The 22412-nt window shown below is 36.6% G+C and overlaps 1 protein-coding gene across 7 annotated transcripts in view; it reads left to right on the forward strand.

The window, feature by feature from the left end:
• Positions 1-22412, forward strand: part of ZNF385B (zinc finger protein 385B) — a 417541-nt gene that overhangs the window by 98328 nt on the left and 296801 nt on the right. The window contains exon 1 of one of the 7 annotated variants that reach the window (XM_045066768.1): positions 19411-20179. The exons of the other annotated variants lie outside the window; for them this stretch is intronic. Coding sequence (XP_044922703.1) covers positions 20155-20179 — 25 coding nt within the window. The 5' untranslated portion in view covers positions 19411-20154. Of the gene's footprint in view, positions 1-19410; positions 20180-22412 lie in introns of those variants that run through there. 7 annotated transcript variants of the gene reach the window in all.

Raw genomic sequence — 22412 nt, forward strand, 5'->3', positions numbered from 1 at the left:
CAGAGAGCAAGTAGTCTTGGGTAAAAGTATGAATTGTGTCTGTCAGAGCCCAAATATGTATGTCTCGATTGACGTTAACCTGTGATTTCTAATTAGTGAGATTAGTAGCTAACACTAACTGATCATATTTTATGGGCCATTTTCTGGTCCTTTCTAGGAATTTTCTCCTTAAATCCTTTTATCAACTCTGAGGTAGGCACTATGATTATCCCTAATTTACAAACTAGGAATGGAGCACAGAGAGATAAAGTAATTTGTCCAGGTCATATGGCATGGAAATGGCAGATCTAAAGTTCTAACCATATTTAATTATTTAATAGTGAAGCCATTATTCTTTGTCACTACTTTGTTGCTATTTTCTGCCATGCAGTAACACTCAGCTTAAATTCAGACCTGTGTGCTGTAATGTATTTTTGGTCACAAATTGTTGCTATCATGGTGAACTATCCCACTTTGACAGGTTTTGAAAATAGACATGTAAAACTCCAATTCATGAGTTCCTCCTTGCTAATGAAATTAGCGGACATAAATTTAGTTAAGACATACACAGACTATTATGGATATATTCTATAAGTAAAATATAGTTCATCATCTAAGTATAAGGCAGTATTAGTATGTGGGAAAATGGATACAAAATGAATCAACTTCTCAAGTTGTACATTAACTATAAAGGACAACTTTCATACACTGATAAAATATAGTCAATTATCCATTGCTAAAAGATGGGTTTAGCATATGATGAAGGCAAGTCACTTAATCTCTGAAAGTGGTTGACATTAATCCTCCCATTTGAAAAAAAAGTAGGTATAACAATGTCTTTTTCTTTTTTTGAAATAGAGATTAGATATAGATATATGTACAAGGATGATCATGACATGATTTATAATTCCAAAATATTAAGTGTATCCTGAATATCCAATGGAAGAAAGATTAAATATATCAAAGTACATTTATAAGATGAATGATAGAAACCAGAGTCATTAAAAATTGTATTTCTGAAGACTGCCTAATGACAGGGGAATCTGTCCATGATATCATGCTAAGTGAAACAGCAGGAAGTAAGATGAAATATACGTTAGTGCTATGTATACATGTGCACTTTTCTACTGTTTAGTCTGAACTCACTGAGGAGCAAGACTGACGTGGTTTTATTTTTTCTAGTCACTTTCTTCAGTTTTGATCTTTCAAATGCCTGTTTCCTGCTGGGTAGCAGTTCCCTTAACACTTTCTCAGCCCATAACTTCTCACTTTTGTATATTCAGAGGGACTTTGATTTAAATGACTCAGCTCTATTTATAAAAACATCCATGTCAGAGCCAAATTAAGATTTGGCTAGATAGAACCTGGAGTTGAGCGTAGAGGATAGGATACAGTTAGCGCTCAGCTTCTGCTGCTTCAGCTTGCCCTTCTGCCCATGGAAGGATAGAGGGGTGGAAGTGGCCTTATCTTAAAGCCTTGGCAAGGTTTCAAGGCTATTCTTGGTAGGAGGTTGCTATTCTGGTTGTCTTTGGGTCACAAGTGCTCCTGACAGAGACTGTGGATGAAGAACTCCACCAAAATGTCCCTCAGTCACTGGGAGTCCCTGAGATTTAGTTGTCTCTGTCAATTTACCCCACTTTGTAGCAAAGACCATACCTCAGTTGTTATGCCTCTTTCTCCCACATTGTAGCATTCCTGGCAAGATTGTATCCTCTATTTTTATCTATGTATTGATCAACTCTTAAGGCTTGAGGGAATGTACAGAATACATATGACAAATAACATTCCTCTCCAAAACCTGGAGCTGCTTGGACATGGGCAAGTAGAAGTGGAGTAGGGTATGAGGGGCTCCTCCACATTTCTCTTCCTGCTAAGGTAGCATTGGGGAGACTGGGAAGGTAACTGAAAAAGTAGACACTTAATCAAGGAACAAAATGCCAATCTTCCCTTTTTGGCCATTGCTTGGCTTTAGGGAATGTTAGGAGCTGAATTATGCCCCCCATTCTGCCCCAGAAAGGGCTATGTTGGATTCTTAATCCTTAGTACTTCAGAATGTAACCCTATTTATAGATAGAGCCTTTGCGAAGTAAATCATGTTAAAATAAAATCATTAGAATTAGGCTGACCCTAATTCAGCATGACTGATACCCTTATAAAAAGGGGAAATTCAAATGTACAGACAAACAAAAAGAAAAGATGATGTAAATACACACAGGAAGAAGACAGCCATTTACAAACCAAAGAGAGAGATTTGGAACCAGTCCTTCTCTCAGAATTCCCAGAAGGAACCAACCCTGCCTCACCTTGATATTGGACCGCCAGCCTACAGAACTGTGAATGCTATATCTTTACTCAGTTTGTGGTGTTTTTGTTACAGCAGCCCTAGCAAACTGACACACAGAGGACAATGGTATCCCGTCCTCCCCACAAAGGAGAAAAGATGTGGTAGTAGAGGTAGCCTTCCCAAGAACTGTCAGTTTCAGAGGCAACTTTCCTTCTTCTCTGTCAGCCTTATTATAGAGTAGGGGTTGGCAAAGGTGCGAGTTGGGGCCCCAGGGTGGTGGTTGGGACTTAAGCCATTTCTCTGAATAAGAAGTGACTGACCCATAACCAGTGGCAGTTCTTTCACTAAGCTTAGAATTCAAAACCTTTAAATCTCAGCTTCTGGAAAAATAGGAGGACCCCTTTGTTCTATTCAGGCCTACAACTAACCAGATGAGGCCCACCCACATTAGGGAGAGCAATCTGCTTTACTCAGTCTATAAATTTAAATTCAGAATTCATCCAAAAACAAACTCACAGAAACACCCAGATAGAATATGGAATAACCAAATATCTGGGGACCTCATGGCCTAGTCAAGGTTTGACACGTAAAACTAATTCTTACACTGTCATTTTTCTCTTAAGTTTTATAAATCATATTTGATGATTGAAACAAAAATTATAACCATCTGATACTCAAAACGATGATATTTAAAAGTGGAGAACTTCAAGGAACCCAAGTAGTAGTAAGGTGTTGGTACTTCATTTGAAGTATTTAAATGGTGGTGCAAGGAGATTGTGATAAGTATGTAGATTGTTACACCCATAGCAACTACTCTGAAAACTTTATGAAGAGATACACAAAAAGAATATATATAAATCAAGATGGAGTACTATAAAAACTTTCAAGTAACTTACAGAACAAGAAAAGATAAACATAGAAATCAGAATGAGAGGAAACAGAACAAATACTAAAAGGTCAGACTTAAGTAATAACATATTAATAATTACTTTACATATAAATGATCCAAATATAACAATCAAAAGACAAGAGATTTTCAGAGTAGATTTTAAAAATTATCTGGTTATATACTGCCAACAAGAAACTCACTTACTTTGAAAATGAAAAGATGGAAAAGAATATACCATGCAAACAGTCATAAAAATAAAAAAGGCATGAGTATATACATTAATATTTGATAAGACAGACTACAGGACAAATAATATTATTAGAGACAAAGAAAGATGTCATGTTATGATAAAAGTTCCAATCCATCAGGAAGAAGGAAGATATAATGATTCTAAATGTTCATGTATCAGTTATAGTTTAGGACTTAAGCAGTTCTCCCTCAGCAACTGATAGAATTACTAGACCAAAAACTCACCAAGGATACAGAAAATCTAAACAATAGAATAAGCCAACAGGATTTAACTAATTTATTTAGAACTCTATCCAACAGCAGTAGAACATTTTTTTTTTTTCAAATGCCCATGGAACATTCACTGAGAGGCCACATTCCAGGCCATAAGAGAAACTTTAACACATTTAAAGGAACTGTAATCATATACCATATTACATATGTCAAATACAAAATTACAGTATGTCTATGATCATAAGGAGAAAAATAACATATCTCTTAACCCATGAATCAAAGAATAAAACTCAAAGGAAAGAAAAAATGCAAAGAACTAGATGAAAATAGAAAATAACATGTCAAAATAGATGGGATGTAACTAAAATGGTACTGAGAAAAAAGTTTATATCACTAAATGCTTATATTTCAAATAAGAAAAAGTATCCAATAAATAAGTCTCTGCACTGGGAAGATAGAAAAGAAGAGAAAAAATAAACCCAAACCAAGCAAAAGGAAGAAAATAATAAAGTTCAAGTGCAAAAATATCTGAGGTTGAAAATAGGAAAACAATAGAGAAAAATCAATGAAACAAAAAGCTGGCTCTTTGTGGGGGGGAGGAATCAATGAAATTTGTAAGCCTCTAGCAAGACTGACAAAGATTAAAGAGAAATGATACAGTTTAAACACAAATGATATAGGTGATATCACTATAGAACTTGCCACAATTAAAAATATAATAAGCAGAGGCACCTGGGTGGCTCTGTGGGTTGAGCCTCTGCTTTCAGCTCAGGTCATGATCTCAGGGTCATGGGATCAAACCCTGCATTGGGCTCTCTGCTCAGCAGGGAGCCTGCTTTCCCCTCTCTTTCTGCCTGCCTCTCTGCCTACTTGTGATCTCTGTCTCTGTCAAATAAATAAATAAAATATTTTTTAAAATAATAAATAAAATAAAAATATAATAAGCAAATATTATAAACTTATAGTAAGAAATTTCGTAACTTAGAGGAATGCATAATAAAGCTCCCCAAAAGAAATTTCTAGATCCACAGGGTTTTACTAGGAATTGCGCCAGACATTTAAAGGACACCAATTTTATACATTTCTTCCAGAAAACAGAAGAGGAGAAAACACCCCCAACTTATTTTATGAGATTACTATAACTCTGCTACCAAAATCAAAGACAATATATAAAAAGAAAGCTACAAACTAGTCTTTTATGAACTTAAACTTAATATTTCTCAATAAAATATAAACAAACTGAATCCAGTAACAGAGAATTTTACACCAGGACCAAATTGGATTTAGTCCAGATTTGTAAAACTGGTTCAACATCATATCAACACCTGAAGAAGAAAAAAATCATATGATCTTATCAATTGGTGAAGTAAAAGAATTTGGGAAAACTCAACATTCGTTTATGATAAAAAGAAAAAAACAACTCTCAGCAAGTTAGGAGCAGAGAGAAATTACCTCAGTTTAATAAAGAGCACTACAAAAAGCCTACAGCTAACATCATACTAGATGGTAAAAGACTGTATGCTTTACCCTACGATCAAGAGCAAAATAAGGGACAACCTGGGAGAAATGGATGAATTCCTGGAAACATATAACCTCCCAAAATTGATTCTGGAAAAAATAGAAAATTTGGATAGACCAATTACCAGCAATGAAATTGAGTCAGTAATCAAAAACACCCAACAAACAAAGGTCCAGGACCAGATGGCTTCACAGGTGGATTCTACCAAACATTTTAAGAAGAATCTGGTGGTGGGTGTTAAGGAGGGCACGTATTGCATGGATCATTGGGTATTGTACATACACAATGAATCTTGGAACACTGAAAAAATAAAATTTAAAAAAATTAAAGAAGAGTTAATACTTATTTTTCTCAAACTATTCCAAAAACTAGAAGAGGAAGGAAAACTTCCAAATTCATTCTACGAGATATGCATTGCCCTGATACAAAAACCAAATAAAGACACTACAAAAAAAGACAGCTAAGGCCAATATCCGTAATGAACATAGGTGCAAAAATCCTCAACAAAATTTTAGCAAACAAAATCCAACAATGTATCAAAAAAATCATTCACCAAAGTCAAGTGGGATTTATTCCTGGGTTGCAAGAATGGTTTAATATTCAGAAATCAATCAATGTTATATATCACAACAATGAAAGGAAGGATAAAAACCATGAGATAATTTCAATAGATGCAGAAAAGCATTCCCCAATGTATAATATCCATTCATAATAAAAACCCTCAACAAGATACGTTTAAAGGGAACATACCTTGACATAATAAAGGCCATGTATCAGGATGCTTGAGTGCCTCAATCACTTCAGCATCTGCCTTTGGCTCATGTCACAATCTTAGGGTCTTGGCATGGAGCCCTGTGTCAGGGCTCTTTGATCAGCAGGGAGTCTGCTTCACCATCTTCCTCTGCCCTCCCCCCCCCCACTCATTCTCTCTCAAATAAATTAGATTTTTTAAAAAAATAAAGGCCTCATATGAAAAACCCTCAGCTAATATCATACACAACAGGAAAAACTGAGAGCTTTCTTCCTAAGAACAGGAACAAGACAAGGATGTCCACTCTTACCACTTTTATTAAACATAGTACTGGAAGTCCTAGCCTCAGCGAACAGACAAGCAAAAGAAATAAAGGTATCCAGATTTGTATATGTGCTGCCAGAGCGAGCACAAAGGTATCCAAATTTGTAAACAAAAAGTAAAACTTGTCACTATTTGCTGATGACACGATACTCTATATAGAAAACCCTGAAAGACTCCACCAAAAAACTACTAGAACTAATAAATGAATTCAGGAAGTTCACAGAATACAAAATCAATGCACAAAATACCTTACATTTCTATACACTAATAATGAAGCAACAGAAAGAAATTAAGAAAAAAAAGGAAAGAAATTAAGAAAGAAGTTCCATTTACAATTGCACAAAAAATTAATAAAGTATCTAGGAATAAACTTACCCATGGAGGTAAAAAGCCTTTACTCTGAAAACTATAGAACACTGATAAAAGAAATTCAAGATAACACAAGCAAATGGAAAGATATTCCATGCTCATGGGTAGGAAGAACAAATATTGTTAAAATGTCCATACTGTTCAAACCAACCTATAGATTTAATGTAATCACTATCAAAATACCAATACCATTTTTCACAGAACTGGAACAAATAATCCTAAAATTTTTATGAAACCACAGAAGACCCCAAATAGTCAAAACAATCTTAAAAAAGAAGAAAAGAAGTTGGAAGTATCACAATTTCAGATTTCAAATTACCCTGCAAAACCATATTGTACTGGTACTAAAACTGACACATAGATCAATGGAATGGGATAGAAAGCCCAGAAACAAACCTGTGATTATATGGTCAATTAGTCTTCCACAAAAGAGGCAAGAATATGCAAAGGAAAAAAGACAAATCTTCATCAGTGTTGGGGAAACTGGACAGCACCATGCAGAAGAATGAAACTGGACCACTTTCTTACACCAGACACAAAAATAAACTTAAGGTGGTTTAAAGATGTAAACTGAGACCTGAAGCCATAAAAATCCTACAAGAAACGACAGGCAGTAATGTCTCTGAAATCAGCCATAGCAAGATTTTTCTAGATCGGTCTCCTGAAGCAAAGGAAATGAGAGCAAAAATAAACTATTGGGAGTACATGAAAATTAAAAAGCTGCAGAGTGGAGGAAAGAGTCAACAAAACTAAAAAACAACATGCTGAATGGGAGAAGATATTTGCAGCTGACATCTCTGATATAGGGTAAGTATCCAGAATATATAAAGAATATATACAATGTAACACCCAAACAACAAACCAATTAAAAAATGGGTAGAAGACATGAACAGACATTTCTCCAAAGAAGACATGCAGATGGCCAACATACACATTAAAAGATGCCCAATATCACTCTTCATCAGAGAAAAGCAAGTCAAAACTACAATAAGATATCACCCTGTACCTGTTACAATGGCTAAAATAAAAAACACAAGAAACCACAAATGTTTGTGAGGATATTAAGGAAAAAAAAAGAACCCTCTTGAGGTGTTGGTGGGGATGCAAACTGGTGCAGCCACTGTGGAAAACAGTATCTCCATACTGTTCCTCAAAAAGTTAAAAGTAGAACTACCCTATTATCAAATAATCTCACTACTATATATGTCACCAAAGAATTCAAAACACTACTTTGAAAGGATATATGCACCCCTGTGTTTATTGCAACATTATTTACTATAGCCATCTTATGAAAACAGCCTAAGTGTCCACTGATAGATGAATGGCTAAAGAAGATGTGGTGTATATATACAATAGAATATTATTCAGCCATAAAAAGGGGGAAGTCTTGCCATTTGCAACAACATAGATGGAGCTAGAGAGAATAATGCTAAGTAAAATAGGTCAGAGAAAGACAAGTACCACATGATTTCACTCATGTGAAAGTTAAGAAACAAAACAAATGAACAAAGAAAAAAGAGAGAGACACAAACCAAGAAACTGTTCTTAGCTATAGAGAACAAACTGATGGTTGCCAGAGGTGAGGTGGGTAAAGGTGGAGGGTGAAATAGGTTGATGGGAATTAAACAGTATACTTATCTTGATGAGCACTGAGCAAAGTATAGAATTGCTGAATCAGAATATTGTACCGCTGAAACTAATATAACACTATGCTAACCACACTGGAATTAAAACTAAAAAATTAATAAAATTTTAAAAGAGCAAGAGAAGGGTGTTCATTGTCACTTCTCTTATTCAGCATAGTACTGGAAATTCTAATTGCCATAATAAGGCAGGAATAAATAAATAAAAGGCATACAAATTGGAAAGGAAGAAATAAGACTTTCTCACTTCACGGATCACATGCTCTGTCTAGCAATCCCCAAGAATCTATGAAAGAATTCCTAAAACTAGTAAGTGGGTTTAAAACACAGGATTTCAGGATGGAATATCAACACAGAAAAATCAATTGCATATTTATATACTAAAAATAAACCTGTGGAAACTGCAATGTAAAAACAATATAATTTATAATAAAATTATTATTATTATCTAATAAAACAAAACATGCAGAATGTACAGGATGTGTATGCTAAAAATTACAAAATATTGAGAAAATAAATCAAGTCCTAAAGAAATGGAGAGACATACCATATTCATGGCTTGGAAAACTCAGGATAGCTAAGATGTATATTTTAAATTACCCTATAGGTTTTGTGAATTCCTATTAAAACCCCAGCAAGGCTTTTGGTGACATAGACAAGCTTACTCTAAATGTATATGGAAGAACGCAGACTCTAGAATAGCTAAAGTATCTTGACAAAGAGAATAAATCAGTAAAAATCTCTATCTAATATCTAGGCTTACTATATAGCTAAAGTCATCAAGACTATTTATGAACAGAGATATAGGCACTTAGACCAATGGAAAAAAATATAGACGAGAAACCAATCTACACATTTATGCTCAATTGATTTTTGATGAAGGTACAAAAGCATTTCAATGTAGGAAAGAGTGCTTGCTTCGATAGCACATATATCAATGTAGGAAAGATGACCTTTTGCTGGTGCAACTGGACGTCTATAGGCAAAGAAGCAAAACAAAAAAAGTCAACTAAATTTATGCCATACACAAAAAATAAACCAGTGTACCATAGATTTACATGTAATACATAAAAATATAAAACTTTTAGGAAAAAAAATAGAAAAAAATCTCTGGGACCCAAGGCAGATTAAAGAGTTCTGACTTAACACCAGAAACATGACCCATAAGAGAAAAATTGATAAATTGGACTTCACACAAAATTCAAAACTTTTACTTTGAAAACTACCATCTGAAGAGGATGAAAAAAGTTACAGAAGGTAAAGAATATTTGTAAACCAAATATTTAACATAGGACTAATATCTAGAATATACAAAGTGCTCTCAAAACTCAACAATAAAAAAATCAAACAATCCAATTATGAAATAGGTAAAAGATAGGAAGACCAATGTCACTGAAAAGGATATACAGATGACAAATAAGTGTATGAAAAGGTGTACAACATCTTTAGTCATGAGGGAAATGAAACAAATCAATGAGGTTTTAAAATATATTTGTCAGAATGACTAAAGGAAGAAATAGTGACAACACGGAATGTTGGCAGTGATGGGGAGTAAATGGATCGCTCAAACATTGCTAATGGAAATGTAAAATGGTGTAGCCACTCTGGAAAGTAGTTGGGAAGTTTCTTATAAAACTAAACCTACATTTATCACCCAACCCAATAATTGTGCTCTTGGAAATTTATTCCAGAGAAATTAAAACATATGCTCCCACAACAACCTATATATGAATGCTTAGAGTAGCATTATTGGTAATAGCCAAGAACTAACTATAAACCACTCTGTATTAGTTTCCTGAGGCTTCTGTAACAAAGTACCATAAACTTGATGGTCTAAAACAGTAGAAATTTAATCTTTCAAAGTTCTGGGGTCTAAATTATTGAATCACTATATTATACACCTGAAATTAATATAATACTATATGTTAATTATACTGGAATTAATATTTTTAAAAACTTAAAAATAAAATAAAATCTGAACTTTGGCAGGGCTTCATTAACCTCCAGGGGCACCAGAGAGAATCTATTCCTTATATCTTCTACCCTCTAGTGACTTGTAGCTTGTGACTAGATCACCCCAGTCTCTACCTCTGTTTTCACATCTTCTCCTCTGTGTGTCTGTGTCCTCTCCTCTTGGACTATTTCAAATCTACCCCTATTTCTCTTATAAGGACACCCACTGTTAGACTTAGGAACTCCAGCATAATTCAAGATTTTCTCCTCATCTCAAAATCCTTATCTTAGAGCCATCATGAGCTCGTGCACAAGGACAAGTGGGGGGCTAGGGGCAGAGTGAGAGGCAGAGGGAGAAGCATACTCTGCACTGAGCACAGAGCCCCAGGAGAGGCTGGATCCCAGGACCAGGAGATCATGACATGAGCCAAAGTCCACTTACCTGACTGAGCCACCCGGGCGCCCCTTAAATATTTTCTGTCAGCATTTTCCCATGCCTCCCCCACCTCGACTCTGTTTTTCTACACATACACCCACATGTACATTCATGTGCACACATAAAGCACACATACCACATTTCACCAGTTACTATCATATAATGTCTTATTCCTGCTTTTTCATTTAACATTATTACCATTCTGTGGCAGGGTAGATTAAGGACAATAGTAAATATTGCTGAAATTTTTTGTAATGTTTAAACATGCATTCAGAATAAAATTGGATCTTAAGAAGGAAAAATAATCCTTATCTTACTTCTGCAAAGATCCTTTTTCCAAATAAGATGTCTCCAGGTTCCCAGGATTTGATGTGTTAAACTAGGATCCATCTATACAAGGAATACTACTCTATAAAAAAAAGGAAATAACTATTGATATACACAACAACTTGGATGAATCTCTAGCGAATTATGCAGAATGAAAAAAGTCAATCTCATCAGGTTACCTCTGCCTTATTCCATTGTGCAACATTTTTATAAGGACAATTTTAGGAATGGACAACAAATCAGTGGTTCTCAGGGGTTGAGGATGAGGGGAGGTGTCAGGATGGAAGTGGGTGTGATTTTGAAAGGTCAACATGAAGGATATTATGGTAGTGGTTACATGAACCTACATAGGAGACACACACACACACACACACACACACATGCACGCATACACAAATGAATTCAAGTATAACGGGGGAAATTGGAATAAGAAGATTGGTAGATGGTGTCCATGTCAACATCCAGACTGGTACATTATTCCATTGTTTTTACAAAATGTATGATCAGTGGAAACCAGAATGAGTTCTGGTTCTTATACAACTGCCTGTGAATCTCTAATCATCTCAATAAAAATTTCAGTTAAAAAAATCTTAAGGTGACCACCTAAAATACCCAGTCTTCTAGTAGCATTATCAGAGATGATAATGAGCACAAATTCAGGGGTTTGGCTTTTTAAATACTTCAAGTGTCTGCAAAGATTAATAAAACACAATTTCTTTTTCTTAAGTATCCATGTGGATAGCTAAATAAATGAATGACAATGTGATATGCTAAGAACAGTGATAGATTTATTTATAAGGTTGATGGCACAGAGAAAAGGAATGATTAACTTTATAGAGGTCAGGGAAGGCTTCCCAGAAGAGGTGATATTTGTGGTAAATATTCAAAGATGAGATTCAGGTTATTCAAGGAAGAACAACATTCCAAATAGAAGTGATTGCAGTGTCCATGCATGTAGGGACAAACCATAGTTTATTATTACCGGAGTGAAATATGACTGAGGGTAAAGGAGGGAAGATCCCTCAGGCAAAATAGAAGGTAGCTAGAACAGGAGAGTTTTCTTTGTTCTCTGGGAGCATAGGAAGAACACAGTTTCTCAAACATAGAAAAAAAAAAAATCAGGTGCAGCTGTGGGAATTCAGAGTTCTCCTAAGTTCTGTGCCACTCTGGTTTATGTCAACCAGGAGCCTCCCTATCAAGTCCACACATCTCAGCATGGTGTTTCCCTAGGATATCAGCTGGCTGTGCAGAGATTATTTTCCACAACCCACATACAACTTCCCAAGTCCAAATAAAACTGACCACATTTATTACCTATGTAGTGTTGCTAGTAACACTCATCTTGCTCTCTGCTCTCAAAGGCTGGGACCTATTATCCTCAATACCTATTGCTATGGTATTTCCCCTCGATTCTTATCCCATTTACCATTCTAATTCTCTGAGGAGTATTTGAACTTAAAAAAATAAATAAAGTGATCGATGTGTAAATAACTGATCATCTAACTCAGCAGTTCTCAAATTTTAACGTGCTTCAGAATCACCTGAAGGGTGGCTTAGAAGGCAGCTTGCTGGATGCCATCCCCAAAGTTTCTGATTGAATAGGCCTGAAGTTGATCCTGAGAACTTGCATTTCTTTCTTTCTTTTTTAAAAAGATTTTATTTATTTATTTGACAGAGAGAGGGATCACAAGTAGGCAGAGAGGCAGGCAGAGGGAGATGGGGAAGCAGGCTCCCTGCTGAGCAAAGAGCCCGATGTGGGACTCGATCCCAGGACCCTGATGTCATGACCTGAGCCGAAGGCAGAGGTCCAACCCACTGAGCCACCTACGCACCCCGAGAACTTGCATTTCTAACCAGTTCTCAGGGGAAACTCCTGGTTTGAAATCACACTTTGAGAATACCAATCTAACCCATGGAGGATGATTGATAACCAGAAAAAGAGCTTCTTATCTCAGATAAATCTATACTTAGGAATTGGTCAGGAAAGAGGAAAATGGCCTTCCTGTGTTCCTGGTCTTCTCTGGGGGCATTCACTGACCCATGAAAATAGAGAGGTGATGCCACAGAAGTAGAGGGACAAAGCCACCCTCCCCCACTCCCCAATCCCATAACTTACCTCTAGCTTGGAGCTTTATAAGCAACTCTGTGCATTCTACAATATCATAAATACAATGAAGGTAGACCTTCATTAGACCATCGTTGAATGGATGAATGAGGCCTTACCTTGTGTCAGATATTGTGCTAAGGAGGTTACTTTATTTAAATTCTCACAACAGATTTATGAGAAAGGTACTATTATTACATACAGTGGGAATGAGGAATGAAGAAGGTAGTAGCTAGAAGAGGCAAGGCTGGGATTTGAAACAAGTTGGCCTAATTCTGTGACCTGATTCTTCACCATGGTGTTCTTGCCTTCCATCTATGGGTATAAGCTGGGTAGGGCAGAAATTGCCTAGTTTGTGCTTAAAGGTTACTGCTCAGACTGTGTACTTGATGTGGAAGTTGAATCAGAAAAGAGAGGCTGTAAGTGCTCTCTCTGGATGTACCAGCATTTTTGCTCAGAAGTCAGTCAGGGATACATGATATTCTGATACCCAGAAGCAGGTAAATCACTAGATGGAGTAAAAAATGTTAACTTTACATTTGCCCCCAAGGATCATGGTAGGGAGAATTAATTACATTCTGGGGTTTTGGGAATCCATATTTCCTCAAAATAAGAAGAGTTCTTTCTTAGGCTGTGACTTCTGATCCTGCCCTTGGCACTCATTTGGCACAAATAATATTTAAAGCTATGAAAGGTCAGGCCCAGATTACGAAGGTTGAGCTGAACGGTCATAAGAGGGACACAGTGGTACTTGATGTGAGGTGCACTGGAGATAGGGGTTATCATGGAAAGACTGAAATAATGACGTTAGTTTTCACAACCCAACACGTGAAGTATGACACTCCTCACATTATAGATAAGAAGTTTAGAGAGATTTAAAGGCCTTTCCAAAAGCCACACAAAGATTCAAAGTCTAAGATCTTTCTCATCCTCTGCATTTCCTCTCATAACTTTTTGCAACAAATTCTTCACAAAGTAAAAATGAAAAGAATTCATGACTACTTCCTTGTTATCTAATGTTTGTTTTCCCAGTGACTACTAACTGAACTGCCCATTTTCTTTCTCACCTTCAGTTAATTCCAAAAGAATGTCTAATCTCATTGAAGTTCAAGCTTTTAAGAATAAACAAGAGTTAGGCCAAGAAAGTGGAGAAACACTGATTCAAAGGGAGTAAAGAGACAGTTTGTCATATCCAAAAAGCTGAGATGTGGCTGAAGCTGAGTGAGAAAATCAGGAGAGACAAAATCTGAGATAGTAGCTGCTAGACATTTAAAAAAAAAAAAAAAAACAATGCTTTATTTTAGCCACGATCCTCTGGATCAGAGATTGGAGCTGGTCTCACCTATGTGGTCCTTGTCCTGGACTCACAGGAGGTCACTCATGCCACTAAAGGTAGCCTGTGTGTCAGCTGGATTGGATGGTCTACAATTGCCTCACACAATGCATCTGGTGGTTGGTGCCGGCTGTAGTCTGGATCATTCTCACCAGGAGACTCCTTTTCCACTGGCTGAGACGAGGCCTCCTTCCACAGTCCTAGAGCAGCCCCGTCACCCAGTAAGAGCAGAAGCTGCAACAACTATGGCCTTTTGGTCACAAGACCAGCTCAAACTCAAGTGCTGGGAACACTGACTCTGCCTCTTGATGTGAGAAGTGGCATCTTTTTATGTGGCCTTAGGAATTTTGTACTGAGTTTGAGTAGATTTTAAGTTGACACTTTGGGAGCCCGGAGAGAGAAGGTGAGAGTGATATAGCCAAGTGATTTTGCAGCAAGAGGTAGAAGAAATCACTTGGAGGGAAAAAGGGAGAACAAGATCTGAAAGTGGGTTGTGCTTTGGAGCATTGTATAATGCATCCTTTCCTTTGCTGCCATATTCTGGGCTTCTCTTTGATGCCTCCAGGATCTTCTAGGATCCTCAGCTATTTTCCCCTCTCCCATCTGAGGATCTCCTATTTTCATTCCTCTTCTAGATTCGAGAATCAGCTATGAGGGTCAGGACACTGTGATAGGTATTACAACTATTGAAATATGTCTATGTGCTTCTAAATTCATAGGCCAAATTTCTCCCACTGCCTCTCCTATATATTGAAAATAAAATTTTGTCTTCGAGATTGTTCCCTCAGTTTTGAACTTCAAAAATTAAACTTGAAACAGTAACGCTATAGAATCGCCACAAGGTGGTGCCACAAGTATATGGGAAGTAAGATATTTTCCTCCTTTCCATCCCCACATTTTGCTGGAACTTACTAATGCGTATGGAAAGCAAAGAAATCCTGACCAAGGGTGAGCCGGAGTGTGGACATGCATGTGTGCGTAGGAGCATGCTAGTTTGACAGACTCTTTCAGAAGCTCTTCTGTGACTTAGGGAAGATCTGTAAGGGAGATAGGAGGATGGTGGTGGGTGTGTGTTGTTCCTGACAAGAGGTGGGAGGGAAAAAGGATCGGGAGATTTTTCTTCACTTTTTAGGAATAAAAATGACTGCTTAAATATCATAATATTGCTCCGAAAAAAAAAGTGGTAGTTCATTTTAAGAGACATTAGATATGAACATTAATGTTTGAGGACACAAACTTAGGTTTGTGTGATAGATGCAGAGATAGGGCTAGAATTCACCAATATGACGTCTTTTACTTCTGTAGTAGAAACATATGGTTCCAAATACTTGCTTTTTCTTCATTTTTGATGATTCAGGTTATCACTTAACTCAGTTATCACTTAACATGGTCATTCATCACTTAACTAAAATACTTTGCAAAATATCAGTACTATGATGAAAGTATAACAAGTCATTGACAAAGTATCAGTGAGTTCCTGTTAGTAAGTGCACTAGGTAAGAAAAGCCTTTCACTATGTAAGTAGGTGGATTCAATTATTTGTAATGCACTATTTTCCTAGACATCTTAATTATAAGTCCATAGAAATCTTTCCATGGAATAATCGCTATACAGCCCACTTAGTAGATAGAGTCCATATAACTTCCCATAATTTTCTATTGGAAAACCAGACTTGGAAGGGAAAAGGATCGTGGTTTAATATATATTAACTTGGATTTAAGAAGACATTTGCTTTCCTTAGTATAAATCCCTATTGATAGGGTCCAAGAATTCTCTTACTTAGAATAATTTAGAACCAGTGATGATACAGTAGAGAAAACATAAACATACTTTTCTGGCTCTTTGTCTTGGCCAGAATGATCATTATAAGTTTCTAAGTATTTTACAAAATCCTGAGTCTATTCTTCCAAATAATCATAGAGTTAGTACCCCCACAGTGTTAATCCCCAGGTAAATTCAATTGGTATTTGTATTGTATGGCTTATTGAAGTTCCTTATGAATGAAAGCAGAGCAATTCCTTCCTTGCGTGTGCACATTCTCTCTCTCTCTCTCTTTCTTTCTTTTCTTTTGGCCTAAGTGTGATGGCATTCACTTTATGTGGACTCATTTCAAGAGCCTGCCCTCTGGTGAGCCAGCCTTGCAGTCCAGAGACTCTTGGCCTATAGAGGCTGGAAGTTTACGTTCTTATGTGGAGATGATGTAAAAGGTATAAAGAGATATTGATTTTGATGCTGGGGAGTTATGTACTCAGATAGTCAGTTGCTTTTAGAAGCGGCAATAACCCCAGCAAACCCCTGGGGCACTATTTCAGTTACTAAAGAAAGAATTCACTAAATTATGTTCTCCTGTCAGAAATGAATGAATGCAGTTTCTTTCTTCAGATGGAATATGACTTTGTGACCATATTCTAGATTTTAAAATTGGAGCCACACATTCTGTTACACTTTGCACAGTGAGCAAATAGGATGACGAACATTCTCCTAAATGCCTCTGGAACTCTTCTTCACTGCACGTCTGGGCCCCAAAAGTCACTCAAGAAATGTTCTTCTTTTTAGGTAGAGTATGTAGAGTCTTTTCATTTTTAAAATAAGAATTGTATGTATTTAATGTGTACAACAAGACTCAGTATACATATATATAATGAAATGATTGCTGTCGTCAAGCTAATTAACATACCCATCTCCTCATATGACTACTATTTTGTGTGTGTGTGACGAGAATGACTGAAATTTCTCTTAGCAGAATTCCAGTATTCAGTACAGTATTGATAGGCATCATGCTGTACCTTAACTCTCTAGACTTAGTCGTCCTACATAAGTGCAAATTGGTACCCTTTGACCACCTTTGAAGATGATGAATGTTCTATAGGCCCAAAGTCTTAAGTCCAGGGTCAATGCTATCTTAAACATCTTTAACGTACCTACTTTAAAAAAGAATTTGGGAATTATACTCATAGGACCACTCGAAGTTAACACAGCAGATATTCATATTTGGGAGGAGAAATATTCCTTTTAAAAAAGGGTTTTAAAGTTAAATTGAGTATTGATGGTAAAAAACATTACTACATTTTTTTTCTACAAGTGATTTTGAAGAACTCTTATACCAAATAGTACATGACATGTACCAATAAAACAGGGACCTTTACTTCATAAAGCTTATTTTTGTTAGTGACATTTCTCACACATGACGTTATACATTATGGATGTTTTGTTTTGGGGTACAATGAAAAGAGAGGGAGATACATTCTTCCTTTTAAAAATTTCTTTTGAAAATTTTAAAGTACATTGCTAAAAAAATTTTTGTCTAGTGCCTTTCACATTACTGGGTATAAAGTAGTTCATCGGTGAGTGTTTGACATCATTATAATTATATTTTGGGTTTTTTTTTTTTTTTCTCAACACAGTAATTCTGAGTGGCTTCTTCTTACTTTCTTCTCTTGTGCCCTAGTTTCTTCATCCTGCATTACATGTCCATCTCTCCTCTGCTGTGTGTCTCCGCACCTTCTCTCATATTTTTCGACTTTCTGCTAAAGCAACATTAATCTCCAAATCTCTTGTTCAAGCAAGAGAACACACGTTTAGGAACCATTTTCCAATCCAATCCCTTTAACAGTGTTAGGTAAACATTTCTACAGGTCTCCTCACCTGTAATTCTCGCAACCCAAGAAGCCCTGAAAATCAGAAGGTTTTATAATTCATATTGATGGCAAAACCTGACCTGAACTGATATGAGGTTAATTACAGTCTTTATTTATCCCAACTAGTATGAATATGCACATGTTTTGCTGCAGAAATGTTAACGTGTTTGACTATAGCGTGTTGCCCCAGACTCTACTGGAGGCATTACATAATTCATGGTCTATGCAGAGTATTATCTTTCTAAAATCTGAAAGCGTTTGAATTCTGAAATGCATCTGGCATTAAGGTTTTAGATTAGGGATTAAGGACCGATAATCAAATATTATGGTTTCACTTTAAACTTTTATCTTATTACTAAGGAGTTGCATGTATGGTAATAATAAAAGGAGTTTTCGGCACACGGTCTCTCATGAACTATTTTCTAAGATTAAAAAAGCACACACACAGAGCCAGAGACAGAGAGAAAACACTGAGTAGTTGCTGAATCAGTGAATCATGAGGCACACAATGAATGGAAGTCAGGTAGTAGAAGTAACTGCAACAGGATAAGGGCATTTTCCTGGGGCGTGGACAAACATGCTTGTGTGCATGACCGTGGGTTAGAACCCACGGAAGGGGTTCTAACTAGTGGCCTATAAGGAGTCAGATATACACACAGAGATATAATGTGGATACCTTTGTGGGTGCCATGTTTAAAGTTGTTCCAAATGCTGTGCTATGTAAATATATGTTGGGCGCAGTGCTTGTTTATACACAGATGTTTTGGATTTAGTAGATACTACTGAATGTGGCACCTAAGAGGTAGTGGTATAAGATCCTCAAATCGGGGTTGCCTTGCTTGGCTCCTGCTTTGCTCTGTCTATATAGAATCTCACTGATAACCTAAAGCCCATCTTTAAAAATCTGACTAGAACCTTAACTTTGTTCTTTGTCAATGCTACTGACTAGGAATTTCTTCCAGTTACTTTTGAGATTTTTGATAAATGTTTCATGTCCTTTTTGCTTTGCACTTTGCATGTATCAAAGCTCCTTATTTTATGATCTCAAATCATTGCTGCTACTTTCTAGGATAGTCTACCTTGTACCTTTTTTAAGAGTTGTCAGCTATGTCTTGCATCTTATATTTTAGTGTTGAGAGAGAAAAGATGGGGAAAGGAAAGGTGAGGGTACAAAGTTGGGGTGGTGAGGGTAGGGATTTTCATGAGCTATAGAGTTTTTAAAAAATAATAAGTGATCAAGAACTGTGGGGTTAAAAATATTCTTTACTTTGTGTGTTGATTTTCTTGTTATACAGAGCACATTTTAATCTTTACTGTTTAAGAATTTGTCTTAGAGTAAATTGGATGGGCTTTTGCCCTGCTGTTAGCATATTCCTGCATGCTTTTACTCTTATTATTATTTTAATTTAGAGACCAGCAATTAGGGGTTAAAGTATATTTAATTTGTTCTTTACCTACATCAAACACGTGGAAATTTTTTTTTGTTATAATTGTGAGAGCCTCTAGTGATTTTATTTGTCTGTAGAAAAGTCTCAGGAACCTACAGCTATTTTGAATTTTGCAGCTTTTACGATCAGTCCCTATAATATATACTCCTGATTTCTTCTCTGCATCCTGCTCATTGTTGAAAAGCCCGAGCTATTTTTAACATTTACACAATTTCAGTAGATGATTCTTCCTTCCACAAGGTTTGGTGCTAAATCTGTGGAGCCTTTCATAATCATATCCTTTTTGTGGTTTGCTTGAATTTGATCACAGTGGCTGATTTCATGCATTGATAATGAAGGCTTAGGTTGCCTGTTTCTCGGCATAAATCCACCTCAGACTTGTAGGTTGACAGTGATTCTGGTTTCAGCACGCATGGAGATATAGCATTGAAATTGCTCTGCTTTCTTTACAAATGACTCCGAGTGTACTTGTCCTTTCCTAAAATGTTGCCAGCATGTAAAGGATTTTCAATGAGCAGTGCAATAAGCCAGCATCTGGGAAGGTTTGGAGCTGCACCGATATAGCGCGGTACCGTCACACAGATAATCAGGGCTGGAGCCAAGTCTTGGGAGCGCCGTGCATCACACTGGTTACATACTGGAAGTTTTGTTTATCCAACTTGGTTGCTCTCAGAGCTGGTGAAAGCCCAGCCAGGATGTGGAGTGGACTTCCTAGCAGAGGTGAGCATTTTTATTCTAAAACTTGGATGGGGGCTCTGGTGTGTCAGTAACAGATTTGTGTGCTGGGTTGAATCCTGTGGAGTTATCAATTGTGTTTATCGTGTCGTGCTGACAGATTGGAAGGGGCAGTACCGTGAAGCAAAATAGAAGATTCTTTAATTTTATTGGGAAGTCACTCCTTAAATGCACGGTGTGATAGCATTCTTTTCTTTCTGTGCTAGCTGTTTGCCGAGGACATCTTAACAGTAGGTGACTTCCTTTGCATTTTAAACATTCAGAACAAGTCAGTAATATTATGCAATTTGCTGTCATTACTGAAAGTAGGTAATTAGCAGGGCTATGATGTGCTTCAGGTACGTATATACATGTAAAAGACTGTGAACTGAATGTACTTTGTAGAATCTTTGACATGAAAAATAGGAAGAAACAAGTGATGGTTCTGATATAACTAAGAAAGTAAGTGAAAAAAATTACATCCTGGACTTGACACCTTGTTAAGCTTGACATTAATAATTCAAAGTTATGACCTGTCAGGCACTGGGCAACCTATAGTAATTGATTTTTGGAGATAGTATATTGAATGAAAGAAGGAGAAAATTAGTAGCATTTCTTCATAAAGCATTTTTAATTAGACGTGACGTTTAAATGTAGCAGATTTTATTACTTAAGTGTAAATAAAGTACAGATGCTGACCCGGAAAGTTCAATTAGTAGATCACCATGCCTGGAAAGGTCAGATGCAGCATTATAAGTATAGAGTATTTGCAAGCCAACGAGACAAGGGCAAGCTCGAAGTTAGCCCCGGAGTAGAAGGGAGTCCTGTTGCTTAGGCTTTTCGAACTCCCAATTCCTACATGATGAGAAGCTGTTTCTAAAGAAGAAAGGACCGGGAGTTATGATGTATTCACAAAGCAGTATGCTTATTAAGTGTCGGTTTAGTATGTTAGGTCTGCAGAGAAATCTATTTTTTTTGACTGGAAGCTAACATGGCACATGGGGTATGTATTTATATATGTGTATGTGTTTTTCCCTGCTAAATTTATTTGAGGCAGCTGTTTTATAGCTTTCAACTCTGAAGTTATAGATAAGTGTGTATTCATTTGACAGAAGATTCGAGAACCCCGTTTACTGCCAGTACATGTGAAGCTTGGCTAAGCAGACGCATCAGGAGCAAACCATTTGTGTTCGCCAATCTGTCTCAGCAAGTCCCAGGGCCACTATCTTGCTAGAAGCCACTGTGTGCTTTTGAAAGCATGAAATTAGTTTTATACTGAGCACATGGTTTCTCATTTAGCAGCTCTTTTTATGGTAATGGTCAATTTATGGTTCACTGCCAGGATTTCGGTGTTCTGTCAAAGCTGATGGCTTCTGCTAAGGTGTCCGTATGAGATAAATTTTTAAAAAGCAGAGGGAGGGGGGCACCTAATTAGACCCTCAAGAAGAGACTCTTCCCTTCGACCTTGTCTCTTTTTTCTGAATGCATTGTCATTTGTCCGAAGTTCCTTTATGTTTTTAATCCAGACCCTACAGATTTAAAGTTACTAATGTTTGTCACTTTGGAATTCCCTGGATGTGTGACATCAAAATTGCTATGTTCTGAAGTGTAAGGTATTTTTTCATCTTTTTGTAATGCATTTGGAGAAGATCACTCTATTAGTGCTGACTATATTGTGCAGGTCATCATTGGACTTACCTGCTTGTTTGGTAACACATCTTACAGCAATGCTGGAGAGAGGACCAGGCTTTTCTATATTTCACAGTTGATATAAAGTACCTGTACTTTATTATACATGCATGTGCTGTGGAATAAAACTAAACAGTCTGAAGATAAATTAAAAATGTTGAAAATACCGTCTTTCATGTAACTGCCTCATCTTGAGAAAAGCTCTCAAATGCTAAAATTATATAAATATTAAAGACAGTTTTTATTTGTTTCCACAGAGTGGTAATAGATGAAATGCACTTGTAAATATTGTAGGAATTATTTTCTTAGCCTTGTCTTTCCATCAGAAAATAACCTTTCTTGAAAGTTTTGCTAGTCATAATACATTTTGAAATAGAGGTGGTCAAAACGAACTACCAGCACATTTAATGAAGTATTTATTCTTGTGTTTTTTCTTGTATGGTGGTAATGGATATAGACAGATGGATTAGGGTACACATTAGAATGGTGCTATTGTACTTTATTTTTTTCCAAATGGCCTTGACAATGGAAATGAAAACACTTCTGAAAT

The sequence above is a fragment of the Mustela putorius genome, unplaced genomic scaffold (genome assembly GCF_011764305.1).
Source record: "Mustela putorius furo isolate JIRA1106 unplaced genomic scaffold, ASM1176430v1.1 tig00003869_pilon_pilon_pilon, whole genome shotgun sequence".
NCBI lineage: Eukaryota > Metazoa > Chordata > Mammalia > Carnivora > Mustelidae > Mustela > Mustela putorius.